The following is a 24,445-nucleotide window of genomic DNA, read 5'->3' as shown; positions in this document are numbered from 1 at the left end:
TTTGAATTTCGCGGCTATGTACAAAGCGCTACAGAGCTCGTATCTGGCAATACTATACATAATTTGAAAGGTCATGACATAACCTACAAAACGACGCTATGCATGATTAGTTTGGATATTGCGTTCAACAGTTATAGACGTGTAAACATGGAGTTCACTAACGCCGAAATTCGCGCTATTTTAAAGTTTTCCTTCGTTAAAGGCAAATCCGCTAGAGAAACGTTCCGTGAGATTAATGGTGTTTTGGGGGATGGTACTCTATCACTTCGAACCGCGGAGGAATGGTTTCGACGATTCAGAGCCGGCGAAAACGACACCATGGATAAGCCAGCCGGCGGAAGACCTGTGACGACAAATACCGATCAAATCATGGACTACATCGAGTTAGACCGGCATGTGGCATCTCGTGACATCGCCCAGGCGATGGGTGTTAGTCACCAAACCATTTTAAACTATCTGCAGAAGGCTGGATACAAAAAAAATCTTGATGTTTGGGTGCCGCATGATTTGACGCAAAAAAACCTTCTGGACCGAATCAACGCCTGCGATATGCTGCTGAAACGGAACGAACTCGACCCATTCTTGAAGCGGATGGTGACTGGCGACGAAAAATGGATCACATACGACAATATCAAGTGAAAACGGTCGTGGTCGAAGGCCGGTGAATCGTCCCAAACAGTGGCCAAGCCGGGATTGACGGCCAGGAAGGTTTTGCTGTGTGTTTGGTGGGATTGGAAGGGAATCATCCACTATGAGCTGCTCCCATATGGCCAGACGCTTAATTCTACCATCTACTGCGAACAACTGGACCGCTTGAAGCAGGCGATCGACCAGAAGCGTCCAGAATTGGCCAACAGGAAGGGTGTAGTGTTCCACCAGGACAACGCCAGACCACACACTTCGTTGATGACTCGTCAGAAGCTACGGGAGCTCGGATGGGAGGTTTTATCGCCAAGTGATTACCACCTGTTCCTGTCCATGGCGAACGCCCTTGGTGGTGTAAAGTTGAACTCAAAAGAGGTTTGTGAAAAGTGGCTGTCCGAGTTCTTCGCAAATAAGGAGGGGGGCTTCTACGAGGGAGGTATTATGAAGTTGCCGTCTAGATGGAAACAAATTATCGAACAAAACGGCGCATATTTGAACTAAATCCGATCACTGTAACACTTTTTATAAAGCATTGAATAAAGAGCAAAAAAGCGGAAGGGAGATATTTGACAACCTGTTATTAACTTGTTGCATTCCGCTGTCCAAAATAAATAAATTTAAAGTTTTTTGGTAACAAATCAGCTATATATGAATAAACTTTTTATATTTTACAACTCTTTTGTAATAATAAAAAGTACACAATTTTTATTAAGTACTATTGAACCTAATAAGCTTTCATTCTTCCGTGATGACCTTAACCATCATGCTAACAAGATAAAAATAACAAATTAGAGCAGATAAAGTACCAGGCATTAACATCAACAATAATCGTATTATTCTAAATATATCTCTCGGCGTAATGATCTAGATTGCGTTTCATTATTATCTATACGCGACGACTTGAGATGACATATCCAATAAACGGAAGCTTAGCCTTCCGCAACAACCAATGTACTAAGCAACATTGGACGTCTATACTATAATAGTTAACATACAATAGAAACCAGTTATGTCGATGTTTAGATTTCTTGCAACCTGCGTTTGGATAGTCATTCCAAGATCTAGGCTACTAATCCGGTGGAATATCAAATATCCATACTGTGGCACAACCATTTTTGTCTCATGTGGAAATCCTAAACGACCCGGCTAAGTTGTAGCCCCCCCCCCCCCCCTCGTTATCATAAACGCCACCGTGAAGCTAGGACATATGTACACAGGTGGAGGCTTTTACCTTCTACAAGGTTCTAGTCACCGACTGCAGATAAGGAACTCCGATATAACGCAAGATCATGAAATAATAAATTTAGAAATCATCTTCAGCAATTTGCTACTTCAAGCCTGGACCAAGACATAAATAAACAAAAGACTCCCTCATACAAACCACTGATGTCTGGTAAAAAATAAATTCGACACAGTTCTTTCGTATCGATCGAAATACTTACATATAAACATTAATAATAATTTAACTGTAAATACTATAATAGTTTCTTCCACAATTTCCACAGTATTATAATCATAGTACTTAATTGTGTACAAATATATGCGTCGAGAGTTTGCAATGACAAAAAATTACACGGTGAAGGACATGGAGCGGTGGACGTCTTCGACGTACACATATACACATATATAATTAACAATTTAATGTAATAAAAGAAAATGTATGTACGTATTATATTTTACCTTATTATTTACCAGCTCATCCGACGAACTACGTTCTGCCTTACAGTAAATGAATGTGTTGATTTCGGATTTTCATAATTACACAAAATTATTAAGATTAGTTTTTTACACAACTAGACTTATGATTTTATTAATGTTTTAGACTAATGTTTTGTCAAATATTTTTGAAGATAATTTTTAATGGATAAATATCACATATTAACACACATTATATTATTTTGGAGAAAAACAAATTCAGAAACCCAAAAATAATAAAAATTTACACGACACTATCATAAGGGCAGGAATCACATCACTAATGGCGTCCGAATTCAAATCGGGGTTCGAATTTTAATTCGAACGCGCAAGAATTATTTGACATAAAAGTATTGTGACCGTAGTGGCCAGTATTATGCGGTATGATCACTACTTACACATATGTATTGTATGTATTTATTAATAAATAAGTTCAATGTTGTCAGAGACTTTTTTAATGATATTAAAACATCTTTTTTCTATATTAAAGAAGTCCACAAAAAACAAATATCATAAAGATTCGTCTAGCTGTTCTATAGTTATAAACGGTGTAACCATCACGACTTTTTTCATATTTATTGATTTGTTTTTTATGGAATAAAAATACATGTCAACATTCTAAATTCAAAATAAGCATTCTTTTTTTTTAATAAATGCTAACCAAAAGTTTTACCAACGTAACACCACAAATGTAATTGAAGATCCGCTTATTTCTTATCTGTGTACATAATTTATATCGTAAAAGTATAAAATGATTGCTGCCAACCGGATCTCCTTGAGTCATTAACCCATGATCTTTCGCTTTGAATAAATCCGCACTGTCCAATGTACTTTATTGCTAACTACTATTACTTTTATAATAATTTCGATCGTGTTTACATTATAAATTCGAGATCTTAATAATCTTATTTCTTTTATTTCTTATTAATTTAATTTTTCAAATATCGATATTTGAAAAATTTAATTTTCAAAATGGAGGACTTTAAAAATCCGGGTAATTCAACTCTAGAAGTATTTCACTCTGACGTAATATAGAAGTATATTTCTGTAAGTAAAAACTAATTTTGTAATCGCAATGGATGTCTATGATCTGAAACGACGACCTGCGCGTTATCCGTTGCGTAATCCACGCATTATCAAACATTCGAAGTTTACACAACAAAAATATTGCTTTGTCCTTGTATCGACAAAAGCACGGGGTTTTTAATTCCTAGGAATAACCATTAATCACATACCATTAACATGCGATTACTTTTAAGTTACCATTAATGTTAAATATCACACGCAAAATATAAAATCATTACAATCATTATTCACCGATATATAAAGCAATAAAAATTACATAATTACTGTAATGGTGATAAATATTTTTAAACATATGTTATACGTATATTCGGATAACTTGATTGTTACAATTTGTGTACTCATATTCATTATACATTGTCAAAATTTAAAAATATTTTTTATTTTCCGGATTTCACAGCTCATATTTCGGTAAAGCTTCAAAGGCTTTAATTCGTGCATAATTCTTTTTAAAAATATTTTTTTTAATTCGAAGTTATCAAAAATAGCAACATACATACACGGTAGAAATTTTTTAGACTAAAACAAAGTCCATATGGCACAGGTTTTGTAAAGATGCAGCCATGTCTCTGAAACACCTATTTGAATAATTGATAACATATTGATATTTTTACACATATTCTATAATTAATATTATATGTCTCAAGGTTATATTAAATATATTAGTATTACATTCAAGTTAAACGTCATATTCAAAATAAGTTTATAAAACAATTGAATACAGTTAGATGCGCTTGTGAAATAAAATAAATTAAAAAAAATATTGCCGCGTCTATAATTTCTTCAACGATAAAAATACGTCCGAACACGCGACCTCTGATTATTAATAACAACATAAAAGTATTTATTAAATATCCAAACCGTATCGATTATGAAATTGAAAACAGAAAATTTTACAAACGAACGACTTTTGAACCCGGTCCTAATCGACGTCGTATCAGGCACACCTTATCTAATATGAATAATAAATAAAACGTAACAAACACATTACGTAAGGTCTTGAGGCCGCTGGGGCCGTTAGATTTTGAAGCGCAAACCGCGGACTGGTAATAGCAACATGGGACGTCCACCCACAAAAGGTCTCAACTATTTTAGTCACGGAAAATGCTGCTTCATCCGTTTTGAAGTACAGTAGAAATGAAGGCGCTTCTTCGTTACATTCCATATACGCTTATTATAAGGCATAGGTATATCCCTTAAAGATATCTATGGGAGGATATACCATAACAGCTATGCCTGGCGATCGCACTGTTGTATTATTGTACGCAGAGGAAACTGTTGCCAATACATCCTCTGGAAACTTATTTATGTGCATAATTAATGCACAAAATGTGAGTTATATAAGATTGTATCATGGGAGTAGAACCCGCGACCTACAATCGCAAGTCTCACTTTTCTACCGCTGGGATACCACTACGCATATACTCTGTGTTTGGCACTAATCGGTGTAACAAACTCCTGAAGATGTCCCGTGGAGGGGTGAAACACGTGTTGAGTGAATTAACGGTGGCAGTTGTGTAATTCGCATTGTTTGCCGCATACGCATTTATCAGCGGGCTTGCGGGCGGTGCACTTTGTTACACGACTACCACCGCTTGTGTAGAAGTGGCTAAATATTGGTCATTTTCTTACTAAACATTAAGATCGTTGGAAGACATTAGATGCAGGCCGCTTCCAACCAATATTATTAGAATTGTACGGGGGATGCCTATATCCAGCCGAGGACGTACTGCGGTTGAAAATAACGACGATGATACACCCTTTACGCCTTTTGTTTATTTGCAATGATTGCTTATAAAGTACTTTTTTATTGTAATACATTACATCGACAATTCTCGTCATAGTAAAACTACTATTACCCACTAATATTTTTCTTCTAATTAATTATGAAGTAAGATACAATTTCTACCTTACGTAGTATAAATATAAAGTTTATAGTATATATTTAATTAAGTACAATCTCAAAAAGGTAATACACCGTACGCAGCGATAATGACGGCCCTAAAATAAAAGAAAAAATGTGCCGATTTCGTTAATAAAATAAAATAATATATATACAGTCGATGAAGGTCGGTCGGTCTTCAGTCGTAAGGCTACAAAAATTAACGGTAACTTCGAGTACCTTTATCTTTACAAAAACAACTTTCAATTTAAAAAATGTCCTGATAAAATGTCAGCAGCGTATTTGTTTTAAAACAAAGTGTAGTTGTGTTCGCATACCACGATTTTTACAATTTACAACAAGCAGTTCGTCATCAAACTACATAGTTAGTTCTAGAAGGTTTCATCTCTTACAACTATAATATTCTTTTTTCAGGCGGTGGACGCTCACTGTAAGGCATATCTCCTCCAAAGAACACCTGACGGGTTCTGCGCCGATCCAGCGACTTCTCGCAATCTGAACTATATCGTTGATCAACCTAATAGGGGACCTAGCCACGCCGCGTCTACTGGCTTATGGTCGCCACTCGAAAACATTTCGGCTCCAACGGCCATCGATTACATGAGCAATGTGCCTTGCCTTGCCCACTCCCACTTCAGACAGGCCATTCTTCGAGCTGCGTCAGTGATGTTCTAACTTATCTGATAAAATTATTACGGGCTCTGTGAATTGCCACGAACACTTGAGTGTCATAAAACTTACTCCTTGTTCAGTCAATTTGGGCAATCTTACATTGTTTAATGTTCCTAGTGTAAGCACTATTTATCGGCAAAATAGTTTCCTTATACGAGCGAACAGGCTTTTCAAATAACCTCGCAAACGAAATCAACTTACACTTGTTTGATGCCACTGTTTTTCACGTAAAAAATAGATTATAAACATATAAGTTTTTTTTCCGGGTGCCGATTTGAAAATTATAAGATAAACTTATATAAGATAAGATATTTCATAGATAAATAAAACGGTGCTATAAGTCTAAACTACTTATAACTAGTTATTACTTTAATTGTTTGTGCCACGTTTATTTTATTTAGACTTTTATATTTTATTATTGGATCCACAATCAATTCCAGGTCTGCCACTAGAGTGTTTTAAAATCAATGTTAAAAAAAATACTAAGAAAAGTATATTATTCTATCCAAGAATACTACATTGATATTAATGCGTGGAATTATATGTTGAAGCTAATTATTGTCAAGCGCTGTTTATAAAACTGTTGAGTTTCATGCCGGTTCTTCTCAGCAGAACTGCCTTCCGAGCTGCTGCTGGTTGTGGGCTTTCTGACGAATCGAATATCTATTATAATAGAAAAAGTTAGGTAGAATAGTTTGATTTTATTTCCAGTTTTTTATCAGCTTGGATTTTTTTTAAATTGTAAACTGCTTTGAATATTCAAACAGAATTGAATATTTATGTTACCTACTACATATTTTTTATATATTTATTTTATGTAGATTTGTGGAAATTTGTATTGACTGATGATATTTGTTCAAGCTATAAATCTTCCCAAGATTAATAAATAAAATAAATTAAATACAAATATAACAAAAATTTTGGAGCAACGATTAATTGTGAAAGGAATAAAGTTATTCACTTGTTATTAGTGAAAGTCCACATTTAGATTAGTGATTCAGTTTTTTATATTCAAAATGATGCTTAGCTTTGCATTAGTACTCGCTATCTCCAAATCCGGTAACCATTAGAACGTAGCAGCCTGATCCTAGACTCCCAAGGGAGTCCTCGAGCCTGCACTCTGACGTCTCGAACTCGCAGAAATTGAAAATTTACTTTGCAGTATTGTCCAGTCCAAAAATCTTTATCTTGAGAAGTTTAATAAGCCTATCATTAATTAAAATTTATTTATTTTTAAATTTAAGTGTAAAATCTTAGTGGGCAGAGCACATCTTTTTTGACCGATGGACGTTACGGCCGAAAAGTTCTTGAGAGGCGACCACAAGCCAGCAGACGCGGCGTGGGTGGGCACCACATTAGATGGTACGACGACATAGGTCGCCGGAAACCGCTGGGTGTGGCGCAAGGCCATCGTGGACACCTTTAAGCTACACTTGTCCCTTGCAGTGGACATCTATCGACTGAAAAGAAGAAGAGTATTAGCTTACTTAAGTGTTACTTAAGTTACGTCTACGTTTCCGAATTAATCGGTGTTTATGAGAGTCCAGAAGATTTCTTGTTTTTTTTTTAAATAAAATTTGTATTTTTTTTTTAAATATGCATACGTCTTTAACCGTTGTATAAAAAATGTTTCTCTCAATTTAAATATTTACGAACCAATACTAATATAAGAAACAAATTCTCCATTGGCTGTTTATTTTCTATTAAAAACGTTGGCGTATTCTTGCTATGGCCGTGTTCTGTCTTTATATTCACATATATACCTTGTTATGTATACGAAAAATCTTGCAAATATTAACTGTGCGTTTTAACAAAAACACAGTATGCATGTTTCATCTTTGATTGCTTACTCAATTCAAGGTTAGCTACAGATACCATTATAGCACCCGGCATTTGGTTTTACACGCCCAAAATACTCGTATCTTGCGTTTGTACAAATGCTCTATATACATAACTATATTACAATTAATATAACACGTTTACACACATGGACACAAGGAAAAAAAAACAAAATAAATTCGTTATGGTATCCATTTATTTAGTCAACATTAAATTATACAAACCTATTACAGGCTTTAAGATATATAAATATTATATATACATTGTGTACACGTAAATGTTTATATAATTCAAAAAAGAACATAATCTAATTTCGCTTCTTTATAACTTATTTATTCTTTATAAGTATATTTCTCATGATGTTTTATACAGCGACAATATAAAATAAATATTTGCAGGCCATCTGATAATCGCGTATAGTGTGCACCGAGCCTTAAATAAAAAAATCACTTAAAGATAACTCTTACATGACCTAACCACTGACAGCAATTACTCGCTTTAACAACACGCAGTAATTGCGCGGACGCGGTACACGGCTGACGTTATCCACGGGCCCTATTTTTATATTATTTTATACTTTTTATACAGTGCTAATATGTTTTTACCTATGTTTCATTTGTTCGCCGCGGCGATCAATACATACGTGTTTTGGTATGACCAGACATATGTGGAGTTCCCTTTTGAGAATCCATTGATAAAGGAACTACCGTTGAAATCGCGAAGTATGTTCCTCACAATTTGGTGTCTTGTAAGTAATAAATTTATATATTTTATTATATTAATGTAATTTGATAATAAACACGCATGCAATGCTTCAATGATTACGTAGTTATCTTGCTTACTTTTTAAATGTAATACACATTATACAGATAATTAATGTCAATTAAAAAGAGTATAGTTAAACAATCAATTAGATTGAGTTAATTACGCAATATAGTATTGTACTTGCAAGGTAATTTAAAGTCCAAAAAAACATTCATTTAACATAGTTTTGAATCTTTTTTAGGTTATAATTAACATTAATTGTTTCAGATATAAATTAAACTCCAACATTACTATTAAACATTTTATTGGTTATCTATAAAACACATATTATACAGATAAATAATATCGATTAACAATAATTATTTATACCTAAAATTATGCATATATATAAGAAATATAATTACGGTAGAATGTAGTACATAAAAATAAATCATAAACCTAATTTTAAATTTTAATTTGGGATTAAAATTACAAATCCATTTTTAATATATACGAAATTGATGAAAAACATACTTTATATAATAATAACAGTTAAATAGAGATTTTTTCGTTATAAAAACAATTTATTGAGTCAATAAATATTTTTATTAGGAAAACGATTACCTCAGTTAATCTCGATGATGAAATTATTCATTCATCATCTTTATCATTTTAACCGTATAACGTCTGCTGGAGCAAAAGCCTCCTCCAGAAGTTTCCAATAGTACCGGTTGGAACAAACAATGAAAGACTTCTACCTCAAGTCAATAGGTTTCTGATTTACATATATGCGTAACAGTTCGCAACTAAATGTAGCATGAGATATTCAAAACAAACTTCTAAAAACAGGTACATTCTCTATTCACGAGTCATAGGCATATGTTGTATAAATTATACAAATCTTAAGTACGTTTAATATGTAAAAACAAACGTAATTCTATTTATTTATTATTCTATTCTAGTAAAATCTTTAAAGACGTAAATGTATAGCTAGTTTGTCTACAAAAAGGCACAAAGTTTTTACACCAATTTGCAATCACCTGTATAAAGTGATCACTAAAAAAATGTTACTTTAATATTTTTGTATCGAAATGTAACAGGCCAATAATTTCTTGTAGTACAAAGTGTGAAAACTGTCCACAGATAGTATAAATTACTGATTTATAAATATAGTGATACAAATTTTAAATACGAATATAATTTTCATACTGTTATCATTATATTATTTATTATTTCTGGAACCATTGATTAATAGACAGCAAATAAGCTAATACTACTATACCTCATGACGAAGGTTTTTGATCAGTTTGTGTCGACGGTGATGATTTACAGTTCTGAGATGTGGTTGCTTATGATTGGCCTTGTAATCAGGTCCAAGGTCATCCAGGGAGCAATGCAAAGAGCAACACTAAGAGCTTCGCTGTGTGATCGTTTCAGAAATGAGGATATCCGCGAAAGAATCAAGGTCTTCGATGTAGCTTGAACAATTGCTCACCTGAAATGGCAGTGGGCGGGGCGTAACGCTCGGGATACAATGACCTCGAGGGCCTAAATACGCGACATAAGTGGGTCCCCACTATGTGGACCAACGACATAGTCAAGGTGGCGCGGGTAGTCGCTGGATGTGACTGGACATCGTGGGGATATTTGGACGAGGTCTACTGTGACCTTAACGTTGAGGTCAATAAACTTATTAATTAATTTACCTTTAAAACTAAGACGTTCATTAACAATTTAAAATGAAAAAACATGTGTCCCATACTTTTAATTTATTTAGTCGTAAATTATAATCACCTTAAATTTATTGACAAAATGGTTTATTGGCTTGTTTTTAAATATGTCAGTGTTTTCGTCGAAGTTTTTGCTCATCACTTAGACATCAGTTAAGGTTGGCTTATGATATAAAAACGGTACGAATATCAGTACATAATCCGATCAATTTTCGTTCAAAGATTTTTTTTTGAGGGGGCAGATCGCAAAGGCGCTTAGCCTAAAACCTCTTTTAAGGTTATGAAGCCGGGCCCCTAGGGAGCCTCAGTAAAGGCTGCTACATACTTCAATTTCCCTTGATTGAGACGGAGAAAGATTTAGTTATTCATTCAAACATTTTACGAGTAATCATTCAAACAACGATCTCCGCTTTTGACAATGTACCGCATTCTTTCCAGTCTCCTTTATATTTATTTTATATTATTGAATAAAGAATATTTAACGTTTTTAATAAATATTTTTTTTATTAAAAACAGTTACAAAAATATCATAATCAAACATAATTTGACATAAAACCAGGGACTGTGAGTATCAAACAATTTAATATAAAAATAATAATAACAGATATCCGAATATAAAAAAAAAATTATAAAGTAAAGCGTCCTCGTAAAACGCTTCGTATTACTGGCTACTACGATTACTATACTTTTTATTGTTTAATTATTCCTGTGCATTCAATTTAAATTTCGAATGCCGATTTGAATTCGAACTTTATTGATGTATAAATACTCTTTGTATACATTTAACATACCACATTGATCACACCTGGCTTCTAAATAAGGGCATATGCGGTCTCTCACCGCCACCATCATAACGCTTATAAATCCATAATAATAACAATATTATGATGTATAAAATGAATTAAAAAAAATATTTGAAATATAGAAACTTTTTGTAAATCAAATCAATTAAAATACATTAACATGACATTGATACGTACATTAACATGACATTGATTATGTACATGTTATGCACAGATTAATAATTCTATCATTACATTAAGGACATTAAATGTATAGACCTAAGTTTTTTAACACCACCAGCGTAAAATGTCAATTTAAGTATCTATTTTAAGTTTCAACTACTTTTAAAAAGATAATAAAGAATATCACGTTGATGAATTTTGAATTTTCTAGAATAATCGATAATTTCGAGACATTATTTTTTCAACCGAAAATTTCCATAGCTGGTCATCTCTCATCATAAATTAATAATAGGAAGCGACCAGCGTTCAACGTCTTTCGACGATCTTAATAAAGTCGTCTGTCGACTTTCTGAGTTGATGTTATACGCTGCGCTTGTTGATGCGTTTAATCTGTGTAACTCAAATTTTGATACAAGCCTGTTAACAGATGGTGATCATTTAAAGTTCATTCACTTACTCATCTCATCCGATAGTTGCCTACTACAAGATATAGGCCTCCTCCAAAGACCGGTCCCTTTGATTATGTTATGGGTATGGACCCCTGGATGGACAGAGAAGGCCTACCCGCACCACGTCTGTCGGCTGGTATTCGCCACACATTTACTTACTGCGTGGGAAATTCAAAGTGTTACGGAGATATCAATAAGTCCTCGTACACTATACGGAATTACTGTTTTTAGTTTCACGCTAATGATTAAGAAACTAAATGAAAATGTAAATGTATTACATGTTAAACTTTTAAATAGACAAAGTAACATTACGTATTCGTATGTTGCTTAAACAGCATGACATGAGCAATACTAGGTTAATTAATTTATTAGTTGTAATTTGAATGGAAAAAAACAATGTAATCAGTAATAATTATCGGTACTCACAGATGCTATAAGATAACAATCGCTATGTAAATAAATGATCTTTGTGTATTTAGCCTAGACTTTGTACTTAGTTCTTGAAGAATAAATTCAATAATCAAATAAAGAACATACTTCAAACACGTTCACCTTGGACAACAATATTTTTTTTTTAAAATGCAAATGGTTTCACTAATTCATGTTTTTATTAATCTTCATAAAAATATCGTTATGAATATATTTACATAATCATAATTTAGTTGTTAATATGTAAATATTAGGGATGGATAATAATGTATTATTTCTGTTAATCTTCGTACCTAGCAGGCTACAGTTAAGATTATTATTTATTTATTTATTTAAGTTTTTTATCTATATTATATAATACATGATAAAATATACAATACACTGTATGATACGAAGTACTGCTTTAACAAGAAGAACCTTATACTTTAATTGTATTATATTTAAGAATCGATATTACACGACATATAAAAAATACAACCTTGTATGAACCAGTTAGTGAAGGTAATACACAAATTGCTTTCATTTGCAAATCGAAGCAATTAAATATTTAATTTTTTTATTCAATTTAATAGTTTTAACATAAAACACGGTAACCGGAATTATAAACAAAGGTACGATAAATTACATCTAACATAATATATTTTTTAAATACATTATTTCTCTAAGCATATATATCTATAATAGAAATATATGTGTGATTGTCAAACAATAAAGGCTGCAGTCTCGAACACAAGTCTTTATTTTATTCTTAGCTGCATAACAATCTTTTTAATCTATATTCCTGGTGACATTGCATCGACTTGACGTTTAAACGTCAAGAAAACAAAACTGACTAATCAGCATACGTTTCTGAATTTATAATATGTAAATAAAAACTTAAATCTAAATGTATCTTTAATCCACATATATGTATAATCATAAAGATCCTCATTTTGGCAGTAAAACGTCCACTACTGTATATAGGCATGCCCATATATTTTCAATACATTAGAAGCAGCGTGCTTTAAATCTTGTGAGTTGACATCTTATGCTGCGCTTGTCAGTTCCTGGTCACTGCTCTATATGCTCCACGGCCATCTGTTCTGCACCCTAGTCTGCCTCTTTATTTAGTTATACTTAAATTGTAATATATATATATTAAATAAAAGACGAATATTGTATTCCGTCGTAAAAATAAATTATGAACGGTTGATATCGGAATGTCAGAAAGTCTTAAGCTCCTCACCACAGTTTACCGCGATTTGTGCCGCCAAGATGTCGCGACTAAAGGATGCCTATGTCGCGACGGTCATTATGAATGTATGTCAGTTCCCTTGCACCAGAAAGTCTAGCTTATTAGGTGTTATAGGAATTTATTGTTACAATAAGAAAACTTGCTTGGTACTTCTATGAATCTTCTCCTTTCTCCATTGCTGTCCTCTTGTCTTAGTCCTGTGTACTCTTGTCTCAATAGATTTTATGATGATCTTGAGTTTTGGATACGCAAGTCTACGCTGGCTACATAAATTGATCAAAACCTTCGTCATCAGGCTTTGCGGTATTTTGGACTAGAAAATATTGACATCTACTAGCTATAAGCTGTATTGCAGCCGTTAACGATCTTTTCGTTAAGCTACAAAGTAGCTAAGTAAAAAAAACAAAAACTTGAATATATAAATAGTTTAGCTACTATTTTTATTTATTTTATTTTATTTATACATTAAATTGTGTCTGTGTGCGTATGTGAAGAATATTTGTGCGTTTTATGTATGTAAAGCAGGGTTGTCAACATTAAAAAAACTTTAGCCGAATGAACAATATTTAACTTTAGGTCGAGCGCAAAAAAATTAATGTTAATGGAAACAAATATTTTTGTTTTGACTAATACATTGTAATAAATATAAATAAAGTTAGATTGTTATTTACGTTTTGATACTTGACATCTCTTCTCTGATACTATATTAATTTATTTCGGAAGAAATTTTATTGGACGAGACTACCTTTCAAAATTGATCCGACGGATATGTTGACAAGCCCGCAAAAATTTTCATCACGGGCCGCCATTTTAACACCCCTGGCGTAAAGTATTACACAGAATTTACTAAGTGCCATCATAACTTATCTTTAGAAGATAATTTTATATCTCTGCATACGCTTATTTAGGATAAGTGGATAAATATTCTTTACACAACACAATCCACTATGACATCAATAAAATTTAGTTGAAATAATTTGACGATAAATTGCGACAGTAATAGATGTATTTCTTTGTCCTTGACTTCGGACACGTCGTGTGATAATCATATGATTGGCGTGTGGTAATCACTTAGTCAATAACTTATTTACTTGCATGGTTTAATAAACAATACATAAGTACATACATAATGTCAGCTTCATTAGCTAGCTTCTCCCTCAACGGGCCTTGAGGAGCGCTATACGAAATCAAATCTTGAATTAAGAAATCTGTAGAAAAACAAGTTACCGACATAGGCCAGTGGATTATCAACTAACAAAGCAGGCTTCATACCTCGTAGAAGAGATGGGCGCTGCTGCCGACATGTCCTATTGGAAAATGGAGGCTTAAGTCCAGCTGTACGCGTCCTACGGCTGAATTGATAATTATGTTGATATTTAAATATTTAAAAAAAAAAACTTACAACTCCGACAAATTTCTTTTATTCAAGAATAAAAATATCTCTGCATCTTACCTTAATACGAAATATTAATTTACAATTCGGTGTCAAAAAAGTTTTAATTTTTTATATAAAAATGTCGGAATATTAATAGAAATAAATTTTTAAGAACCTTACGTAATTAATTATAAGGTAATAGTAACAAATTACACTATTATTTATAGTCATTTACTACAAAGACATATTTATAGCTCTATAATAATATATATAAAAAATAAATTGGCTTTATTAAAAAAAAATTAAAAAAAAAAGTTTTTTCTGGAGGTCGTGTACGTCTTAAAACGGTTTGATAGAGTTTATGACAAGCTCTTTCCTCATTATCCTATCGTTTACTTTTCTGAGAGTAGTGAATCCTGTTATTAATTTGACTTCATTAGACAAGTGGGTGATGGTCTACGTGATCTTTTACCATACTTTCCCTATAACCAGAAGTTTGTGGAAGTTATATGATTACCTGCAGGAGATGTGGCCAAAATAATTAAGAACTCATTGGCAGTGTATTGTATAGAGCATGGATGCACAGACCGCGGCCCGCCGGTCGAATACTGGTGGCCCGCCGACAGCAAAAATAATACTCTCGTACATTCGAAAAATATTGAATTCTATTCCAGAATAAAACCAAAAAAATTAAATTACCTATACTTATGGCGGCCGGCTCGCCATCAGTTCATGATTTGCCCGAGTGGCCTCAAGTCTTAATAAGTCTGTGCAACCATGGTATAGAGCCTTGTGTTAAACATGAGCTGGTCTAGGATTAACTTTGTGTAATATATTCTTATTATTGTTCATGCCATGGTCGTTTGGTGAGGCAGCATTTATATGAAGAATTGTATTCATAAATATATTTGCTACTAAATTTCACTTACGTCAAGCTGAAGATCGTTAAATAAAATAAAACAAAGTAATATTAATATCAGAAATTAGAAAATATAAAATCCACAGTAGAACCAAAATCACTGACGTATCTTGAATAATTTCTTGTCTGAAGTGGAAGTCAGTTGGGCATATAGCTCGTGGTCACTACACGAGCTGATAGACGCTGCATATGCAGCGCATGCATAGATAAGCCCTCCTTTAGGTGAATAGACGGAATCAAAGTTGCAGGAGTCGCTGGATACGGGAAGCGCCTATAACCTAATCTGTATTAAATAATTAAAAATACTAAGTACTAATAATTAAAAGTGTATTTTCTTTTTTTTTTCAGATAATACAAATCATTTACCACACTGTCGCTCTTCTAAATGACTTCTTCGGATCGAACGCAGTGTCTCCTAAAAAGAAACCTTTAATACGTTTAATAAAAGATACACTATTCAGCACAGCTTTTCCTATCGCCATATACGTATCTGCAGCATTCTGGGGTATATACGCAGTGGACAAGAATCTCATATTCCCTGATCACATCGAGAAACTTTACCCGGTATGGGTAAACCATGTGATGCACACAACAGTGACAGTGTTCATGTTAATTGAACTGATTGCAACTCGAAGGAATTACCCATCAAGAGCTACAGGACTATCGCTAATTCTTACAATCATATCACTTTATATAACATGGTTTTTAGCTATTTATTTCAAAACCGGATCTTGGGTATATCCGGTTTTTGAACCGATGAACTGGCCGTTAAGACTAATATTTATTTCATTCAGCGTCGTATCAGTTATAGGGGTGTATATATTAGGTGAAAAGCTTAATTATATAACAAGTTCCAGTACTGTGAAACATTCGAATGGAAAATTAAAAAATCGTTAATAATTTAATATTGTTTTATTTTTATATCAAACTTCTTGTTACAGGAAAACGTCTATTAAATCAAGTCACGTTGTTCTATTGTCTTTGGACAATGGTTACGCAAGATACGTTCGCCACCAAAGCAAACTCTCTTATATTCAATTTGGTCTAAATTCTCAGAATTAATTCTATAGTTGTCTATAATTTGTCTATAAAGACTGGTGATAAAATTATATGATGTAACTGGTCTATGTCTAGGAAGTAAGAGAATCACAAGTTATATGAATAATGAAGCTGGGTCCATGGATGAGAAGTTAGCTTATTATGAGCTAATGTTGAAACCGTATATTCATATCGAAATTATATTGTTATCTGTGCTTTGTGTTGAAACACCTTTGTAATTTTGAAGATAAGATTAGACGTATAGCTGTAAATCATAGTTTTTTAACCTTCTTCATGCAAAAAAAAAATATTACTACACCTCTAGCCAATTATACTGGTCATTTTATCGTACAAGCTGTTCGCGACGAGTTCTTTGTTGAAAATATAAAACGTGTCCTTGACGTTTGTCTAGGCCCCGCCTACAGGCTGTTTGTTATTGAGCCTGTTGTTTGGAACATTCGTATCAATGACCAAATCAAGCATCACGTAACCGTCGAATATTGTACAAGAATAAAACTATGGACACGCAATTGCACGCTAATTATTGGCCTTTCAATATGCTTCGATAGTGAACATGCGTTATTCTTTCGTTCAATACAATACCGTGATTAAAAACCCGCATGAGTAAGAAATCTAATACTTTCGTTTTCTTCTCCCTCGTGTAAAAGTTAAAAAAAAATTTAATTTGAAATATGAATTCTGCCACCGGACTCCCTGTTTATATGACTACTCCAAGAAATTATTTAAGATGGTGACCAATGACAATCGTTATTTAAGACAATCCAATAGGGCTAGTTTGGTCTTCAGGCTTGGCTCAGGGACGACATCGTATATAGACATGAATGAAGTAATTTTGTATTTACATAAACTTAATTATATGTTAAAACTTTGCCGCTGTCGACACACATAACTATTTATTACATAGTATATAGTTAGTTGTGACGTAGGAAAATATTCTAGCTACAAGAATATTTCTAGCCGTTTAACAGCGAGGATCTACTTTCTAGCCGGCTCTTCTCAGCTGGGGGCAGCCGCCCGATCCATCCTTGGCTCGCTTGTGGTTCACGCTGCCGTCCCAAGCCGCATACACACATCAACACTACACAGCTCTACTCGGGTAGATCGGTTTACTACGTACGAACGTCATCGTACAACTGGATTGCGTCTGTCCAGCTACTGTTTTATTTTTAAGTTCGCGGTCCCTTCTGCTCCGTGAACTCAGTTCCGATGAAGCTATAAAATCCACCGAGCTAACAGCATCAACTTTAACCAAAACCAAGTAGCAGTCTTCTCAGCAGATGAACATTTAGAGCTGGTGGCACTTACTACTCGTAATGTTAAAATAAACGACGATTCAAAAGTACTAGTGGCCTATTTGAATAAAGATATTTTGAATTTAGAATTATTGAACTTTTTTTACCTTCTCGGCTTTTGTTATAATAATTCATTACAACTAAAGGAGTTAACTCACTGTTGAATATAAATCAGAAATAGTCAAATAAAATAAAACATATTATGTGCAGAAACTTTATTGGTGCATATCATATAAGTACTTAGTTAAACAAATACAAAGAGAGATCGATTACATCGATTTGAGCAAAACATATTATATTTTTTAAACGTTGACATGTCATCTAACTTTTGAACTTTCTGCCAGTGACATAATTCAAGAAACTAAAATCATTATAAATTGTTTTTATTAATATTAAAACTAAATTCAAAGTCCGAATAAAGCGAATAATATTTAAAACATATTATAATTATAACAACAATCAACATTATCTGTAGCATAAATGTATTAGTGTTTAAATATGTGTTTCGATAACCCGTACCTTAATCTTCTTTTTATTACTTTTTGACAAACAATAAATTATTTGAAAATTAACACTAAAATCCAACACTAATATTTTTATATTGTTGTATAACATTATGACACTTCACTTTTCAATGACAATAACTTGTCGCTGGAGCCAGTTTTTACGCATTAGTGTTTGTACTATATCTCTTATTATTATTTTTTTCAAATTAAATGACAGCATTTTTAAAAGTCAAATTAAGCTCTCTTATAATTAATTTTAACATAAAAGCGCAATTGGTATATTAAAGATTTGGCAACATTAAGGCAGAGTAACTGTGTTGCCACACTAAAAAATAAAACGGTTATGTAAATGGTGTTGCAAAATTTTTATAACAACTAAGTTAAATTAAAACACAGCATTATGATTATAGTGTTAGTGTATTGTCATAAATAAATGCAAGCTAAAAGTTAAAATAGCACTAATCAAAATAAATATTATTTGAATTAAAACTTAAATAATTTGGTCAATGTGTAACGCGCTTCAGGCATCTGTTTCTTATCATTCGTGGCGGCGTTTCTCGGTGTGTAAGTGCTGTAATCATACGCAACCTTTCTGTTCACTAACGTTGCTATGTGAAGAACATCTAAAGCGTTGTGATACTGATCGATTACTTCGCAAAGCTCCTGAATGAAGAAAGATCCTTTTACATTGCGATAGGCGGCATAACCTGAAAATGTGTTATATTTCATTTTTCCTTATTCAATTAACATTGACTAAAAATTATTATTTATAGAAAAATAATGTACCAATTGGCGAGTGTCATTTACCATTTTTGATATAACTATATTTTAACAATATTTAAGATTGTAATCTAGAATTGGACAAAAACAAAAAGAAATTGCACAACGAAAACTACTACATAAAGATAAACTAATAGAATACATGACAAAAATCAAAAATACGAAATCAGAAACGTTCACTATTTAAGATTCACCGTGCAGGTGCCTGGATCATCGCGTTGTAGGAAGAGGAGCTGGATACGGTGTTCAGGACTGACGACTCATAGGTTTAAGTGCCTTGCAATGTGTTGCCGTTCACCTTCATCGACCACGTTCCTCTCCCTACCTAACCAAATATTAAAGGATCCCAACAATGCTACTCTCAGAAACCCGTTCCATGAAACACCTTATTTGCCCTTTGACCTTCAGCGGGTCATAAAGATATTTCACTGTTATACCTCTCGTTGTTTCAGCCCATAGACGCCCACTGCAGGGCATTGATCTCCTCCAAATAAATTTACGAGGAACATATCATAACCACTACGCTTGTTCGGCGCGATTATTATACGCAGAGAACGCTGCTGCCCATCCTCTGGAAACTTGTTTCTAAGCAGTGAAAATTCTATATAATTAATGCACACGTGTGAATCATATAAGGTTGCATTCCGGGAATCAAACCCGGGTCCTACGATCGGAAGTCTCAGTTTTCTTCTGCTGACCTCTGCCTTCGCTATACCTCTTAATTATTTGTCGTATCTCTAGTATATGATTGCGTTTTTTTTTTGAATTTGAGATGACAAAGCATAAAAGGCGCTTAACCTAGACTTACTCACTAAGGTCTTGGACCTTCTTAAAAGCTTCGTCTAAAGTTTTAACTGTTTCGCCGTATTTGTAAGTCGCCAAATTCATGATGTGGATTCTTCACATAACACAACTGTTCTTGGACTCTAGTTGCTTGAAATTGAAAGAAGTCATTAGATGACTTCAATATGATTCTATTTTTAACAAATTCGTCTCTTCTGGCATTCTCCTCTTGACGTACAGAAGTGAAAACTAAGTGTGACCCGATGTATAATTTATTTATTAAGGTACACCAGCAAGCCACATTAGTTAAAAGTACATTAAAAGTTACCGTAGAAATAAAGGTTCTGTTATATATTCCTTATAGGTGACACGACATAAAAAAATTACTTTGTACAACATTGCAAGAAAGAGAAAGCGGTCGCACTTAAGATTATACATCTGGCTTACGCCTTTAGACATTAAAACTGTTCTTAATTTGAAAGTGTTACCTCCGGTAAAATAATAGAATTAATTAAATCATACCCTCAACAGTCGAATGGTAGACAAAAAAGTCAGCATGCGACGGTACGTGGAAAATCACACTATCGTCACCGTCGATTTGAACAGTTCTTCCCGAATCAACGTCAATTCCCCGGCATGCCTGAATATTGAATATCAGTTAATTTACATATATAGATTCTGTGCCTTTTACATTCATTCAGGGTCGTTAATTGTGTATGTAAATGATTTAAAAGGTTGAATGTCCAATCGTCTTAATTAAAATGATCAACGCTAATATATCTTACATTTATGTTTTTTTTTCTTTTGAAATGCGACTCGCCAATTAATTCTGCCATTACGAAGTCTCCAGGGAAATATAATTCCCATAGTTAATTTTAATATGTAGTATGTATAATTTGAATATATAATATGTAATTTGAAAACGAAACGAAATTTAAGGGTCACAGCGACGACATGAAAAATTTCTAATTTAAATATTTTGTACATTAGGCTGCAATAAACCTGCAATATTCGTCAGTACAAACTTATTGTTCAATAATGGAAATAAATAGATAAAAAATAGATCGAGGAAAAAGTTCATTTATATTTTATATGAAAACTTGAGACGTATTTTTTTCATTTTTTTTTTTAAATATAACTTAACTTTATTAAATTTCAAATATAACTTGCAGAGATACTTTACCTTGGATTAATACATTTATCATCTGGTATACTTTTAAGTTATCCATAAAAATATTTTATCATTTCACCTGAATGAAGAAGAGTTTCGGTTTATTCACCAGGCCTTGGTCTCCATTTTCCAGCATTTTAGTGAGGTCGCTAAAATCATAAGGTCGGTCGGCTGCGAACAAATGGCCTCCTTTGTCCCCGTGGGTTAAAATTGCAATGCATAAGCTAGAAGTGGTAGTGTGGTCCAAACGACTGACTGAAAATAATTAATATTATTTATTAATACCCTTTCATTTAAAAGGAATGAATGGAAAAGGAATGATAACTGAATCAACAATATATCAAACATTCAGTAGTGTTATTGGGCTTGTAATTATGTTTATAGGTGATAACACAGTTCAGGTAGACTCGAATGTAAAAGAAGTTTCTGAGACCGTTGTTAAAATAACGTCTTTTCTTTCAGAAAAGTTCAAGATTGCATGATGCTAACATAATTCGTTTAAAAAAGATGTAACTTAAAGTCGATTTAATACATCGGAAGGCTCTGTGGCGGATCTATGCCCAGCAGTGAACGTTTAACAGATAAAAGATGAGTCTACTCTTTTTAGTAAAATTTGTTCTTATATATGTATAATACCTTACGCCCGATTTTCGTATGAATATTTTTTAAATTTTGATTTTAGAAACTGAGTTCAAAAATCAGAAATCCTAATAGTTGAAAGAAAGTAAGTAAAACAGAATGACCTATACAAGTACATACATTGAAATGTAATAATTAAGTTATTGTTATATCATGATTGAGCTTACTTTCCAGCATCTTGTTAAGTATCTCCCCGTGTTCCAAGTCCTGGTACGTGAGCACCTTGTATCCTAAGGTGGAGAATGTCTTCTTAAGTGACGCCACGTCTTTGTCGGTGCCTACTCGCGACGTCGGCTTTTGAAAGCTACACACATGAATATAGAACTATTTAGTGCTCAACTTACCGTCGTAAAATACGAAAACTACACGCTGATCTTGGAATAATGTGAATCAAAGCCAAGCTTGAAAGGATTAAGCATTTGCGAGCCTAACCTAACATATAAAAGTCATATTTGAAATTGTGTTATTTTTTTAATCCATAATGGACATGACGTATAGTACATAAAACTGATGGCCACAGGAGTCTTAAGGATCTTGATTTAAGACCAAAGACCAGCAAACGAATAGCGTCCAAACACATGATGGACATACGACTTTACCAAGGTCGTAATACGCTGGATGTACAACTGTTTCTATTTGTTCTATATTATTATGTTATATGTTTGGAGTAGGCCTATATTCAGCAGTGAACGTTATCCGACTGAAATTTTAATGATGATATTTTTGATTTACTTATTTACTACACGTACATAATACAGGTACGTTTATTTTTATATTTAAATCACCCAACAAAATCGAAAGTATAAAAATTTACATTACACTAAAAACATCTATAAGCGCCTGAATACTAAAATAGCAACTTTTTATGTTTAAATTATATTCAGGCGTGTGTTCAGGGTTTTTTGATTATGTACTTTATTAAATCAAAAATATTACCGCTCCAAAATATTTTTTTTGCGATAATAATTGATGATTATCAATATATAATAGAGACAATTATCGAAATCAGTCATAGTTATTTTTTTCGGAAGGCTTACGCCTTATAGTGGGCATCTATCGGCTGAAAAGTAGTGACTTGACAATGCTTAATGCCTTTTTTCAATTACTTTAAACCGGAAACGGTGCTAGTTTTGGACTTTAAAACTTGGACCATACAATGTTACCATTCATTCTCATATAACAATATTTTTAATTAACTTACTAAAAATAACGGGTGCTCTTAAAAGTCGTATGATTGAAGATTACGAGATATTTATCACCCGTCATGTCGTAAAATATGTCGTCAGGATTGAATTTCGGTTGTAGTTTAGTTACTTTTCCAGTTTTATTTTCAGCATCATTATTATTTTCACTGCAATGAAAATATAAAAAAATTAAAATTCGTTAGCCAAAAGTTACCAATCATAGCTCTTATTTATTAAATGGTATCATCGATAAAAAAATTATTAACTGTATAAATTTTAAATTTAATTATCTATGAATCCTCAGTAAATATTATCAACTATACTAATATAATAACTAGATAGGTTTTTTACATAAATATTTCATTGAAAATAATGTAACTGTTACATTTTGTTTTCTGTTGTATTATGAATTATGCGTACAGTCTTAAACGTAAACATCACAAAATAAATAATAATGAGTATTGCTTATAGAGCGACATTATCAACCGTTAAAAAAGTAACCTTGGACTTAATGCGAAAAAGCCAAGAATTATGTCCGCAAAACTTTCTGAATTTTATTTTAGGCCTCGACAATGACGTAATTATAACAACTAAATGTTTAATTATAATAAAGGAACGAATCTCACAACTTACAATTTATTTAAAATATTTATAGATATATCATATTATAAAATAAACAATATTAAGATCTAAAGCGACATTATGAACTTGGATTACCTAGAATTTGACGCGGGAAAACATGGAGTCACATCGGCAAAACTTTCATCCATGATAAAATTTTGCACAACCAACAACAATGACGTAATTATTATAACTAAAAGTTTATTTATATTTCACGAATGTATCACACACAACCGATGTATTAACTCGTAATATATTTGGTTATATTCAGATAAGAATATTTTTGCACCAATCCTCAATTTCACAACAGCAAGCGGTAAAATTGATAAGTGCAGATGGATTCACATTGCGATAAGATTTCGAGTGTTCCTATTATGATAACATTGCAACGTACTAATATATATTTTTATCATATATGACATTTCATATATGACAGTTATTATAATAAGGAAAATTTTAAACGAATACGGACAAGTTGAAACAAGTTTATCCCTATAGTACCACTATAGTACTACTACTTCACATTGTATTTCAGTGATTACTTTGAAAAAATTATATGCTCTTTATTTAAACTACTTATGACTGATGAATAAACATTATTTATGTTTAATAAACTAATATAGTAAATAAGTAAACCTGATCAGGTATCATATCAATCTTGGCCACATTATTCTGTGTAAAAGCTCTGTTATTATAAGATACATCATTTTCACTAATGTTGGTATGTG

The 24,445-nt window shown here is 32.8% G+C and overlaps 2 protein-coding genes across 2 annotated transcripts; one reads left to right on the top strand and one right to left on the bottom strand.

The window, feature by feature from the left end:
- The first annotated feature begins 8,365 nt into the window (after window positions 1–8,365).
- LOC137922533 (androgen-dependent TFPI-regulating protein-like) lies at window positions 8,366–16,579 on the top strand. Its single transcript, XM_068765593.1, has 2 exons — window positions 8,366–8,585; window positions 16,031–16,579. Exons 1-2 carry the CDS (start codon window positions 8,433–8,435, stop codon window positions 16,577–16,579), a joined length of 702 nt encoding a protein of 233 aa, XP_068621694.1. The 5' UTR covers window positions 8,366–8,432.
- Window positions 16,580–18,338: 1,759 nt separating this feature from the next.
- Window positions 18,339–23,961, bottom strand: LOC137922209 (caspase-3-like). Its single transcript, XM_068765135.1, has 6 exons — window positions 23,814–23,961; window positions 23,114–23,263; window positions 22,080–22,216; window positions 21,353–21,528; window positions 20,625–20,742; window positions 18,339–19,246 (listed from the first exon to the last, which is right to left on the bottom strand). Exons 1-6 carry the CDS (start codon window positions 23,864–23,866, stop codon window positions 19,023–19,025), a joined length of 858 nt encoding a protein of 285 aa, XP_068621236.1. The 5' UTR covers window positions 23,867–23,961; the 3' UTR covers window positions 18,339–19,022.
- Window positions 23,962–24,445: the final 484 nt, after the last annotated feature.

This window comes from Battus philenor, unplaced genomic scaffold (genome assembly GCF_028537555.1).
Source record: "Battus philenor isolate CCGP_79_NKW_IND1 unplaced genomic scaffold, ilBatPhil1.0.hap1 SCAF_2, whole genome shotgun sequence".
Lineage (NCBI taxonomy): Eukaryota > Metazoa > Arthropoda > Insecta > Lepidoptera > Papilionidae > Battus > Battus philenor.
This window is presented reverse-complemented; position numbering and strand designations above follow the sequence as displayed.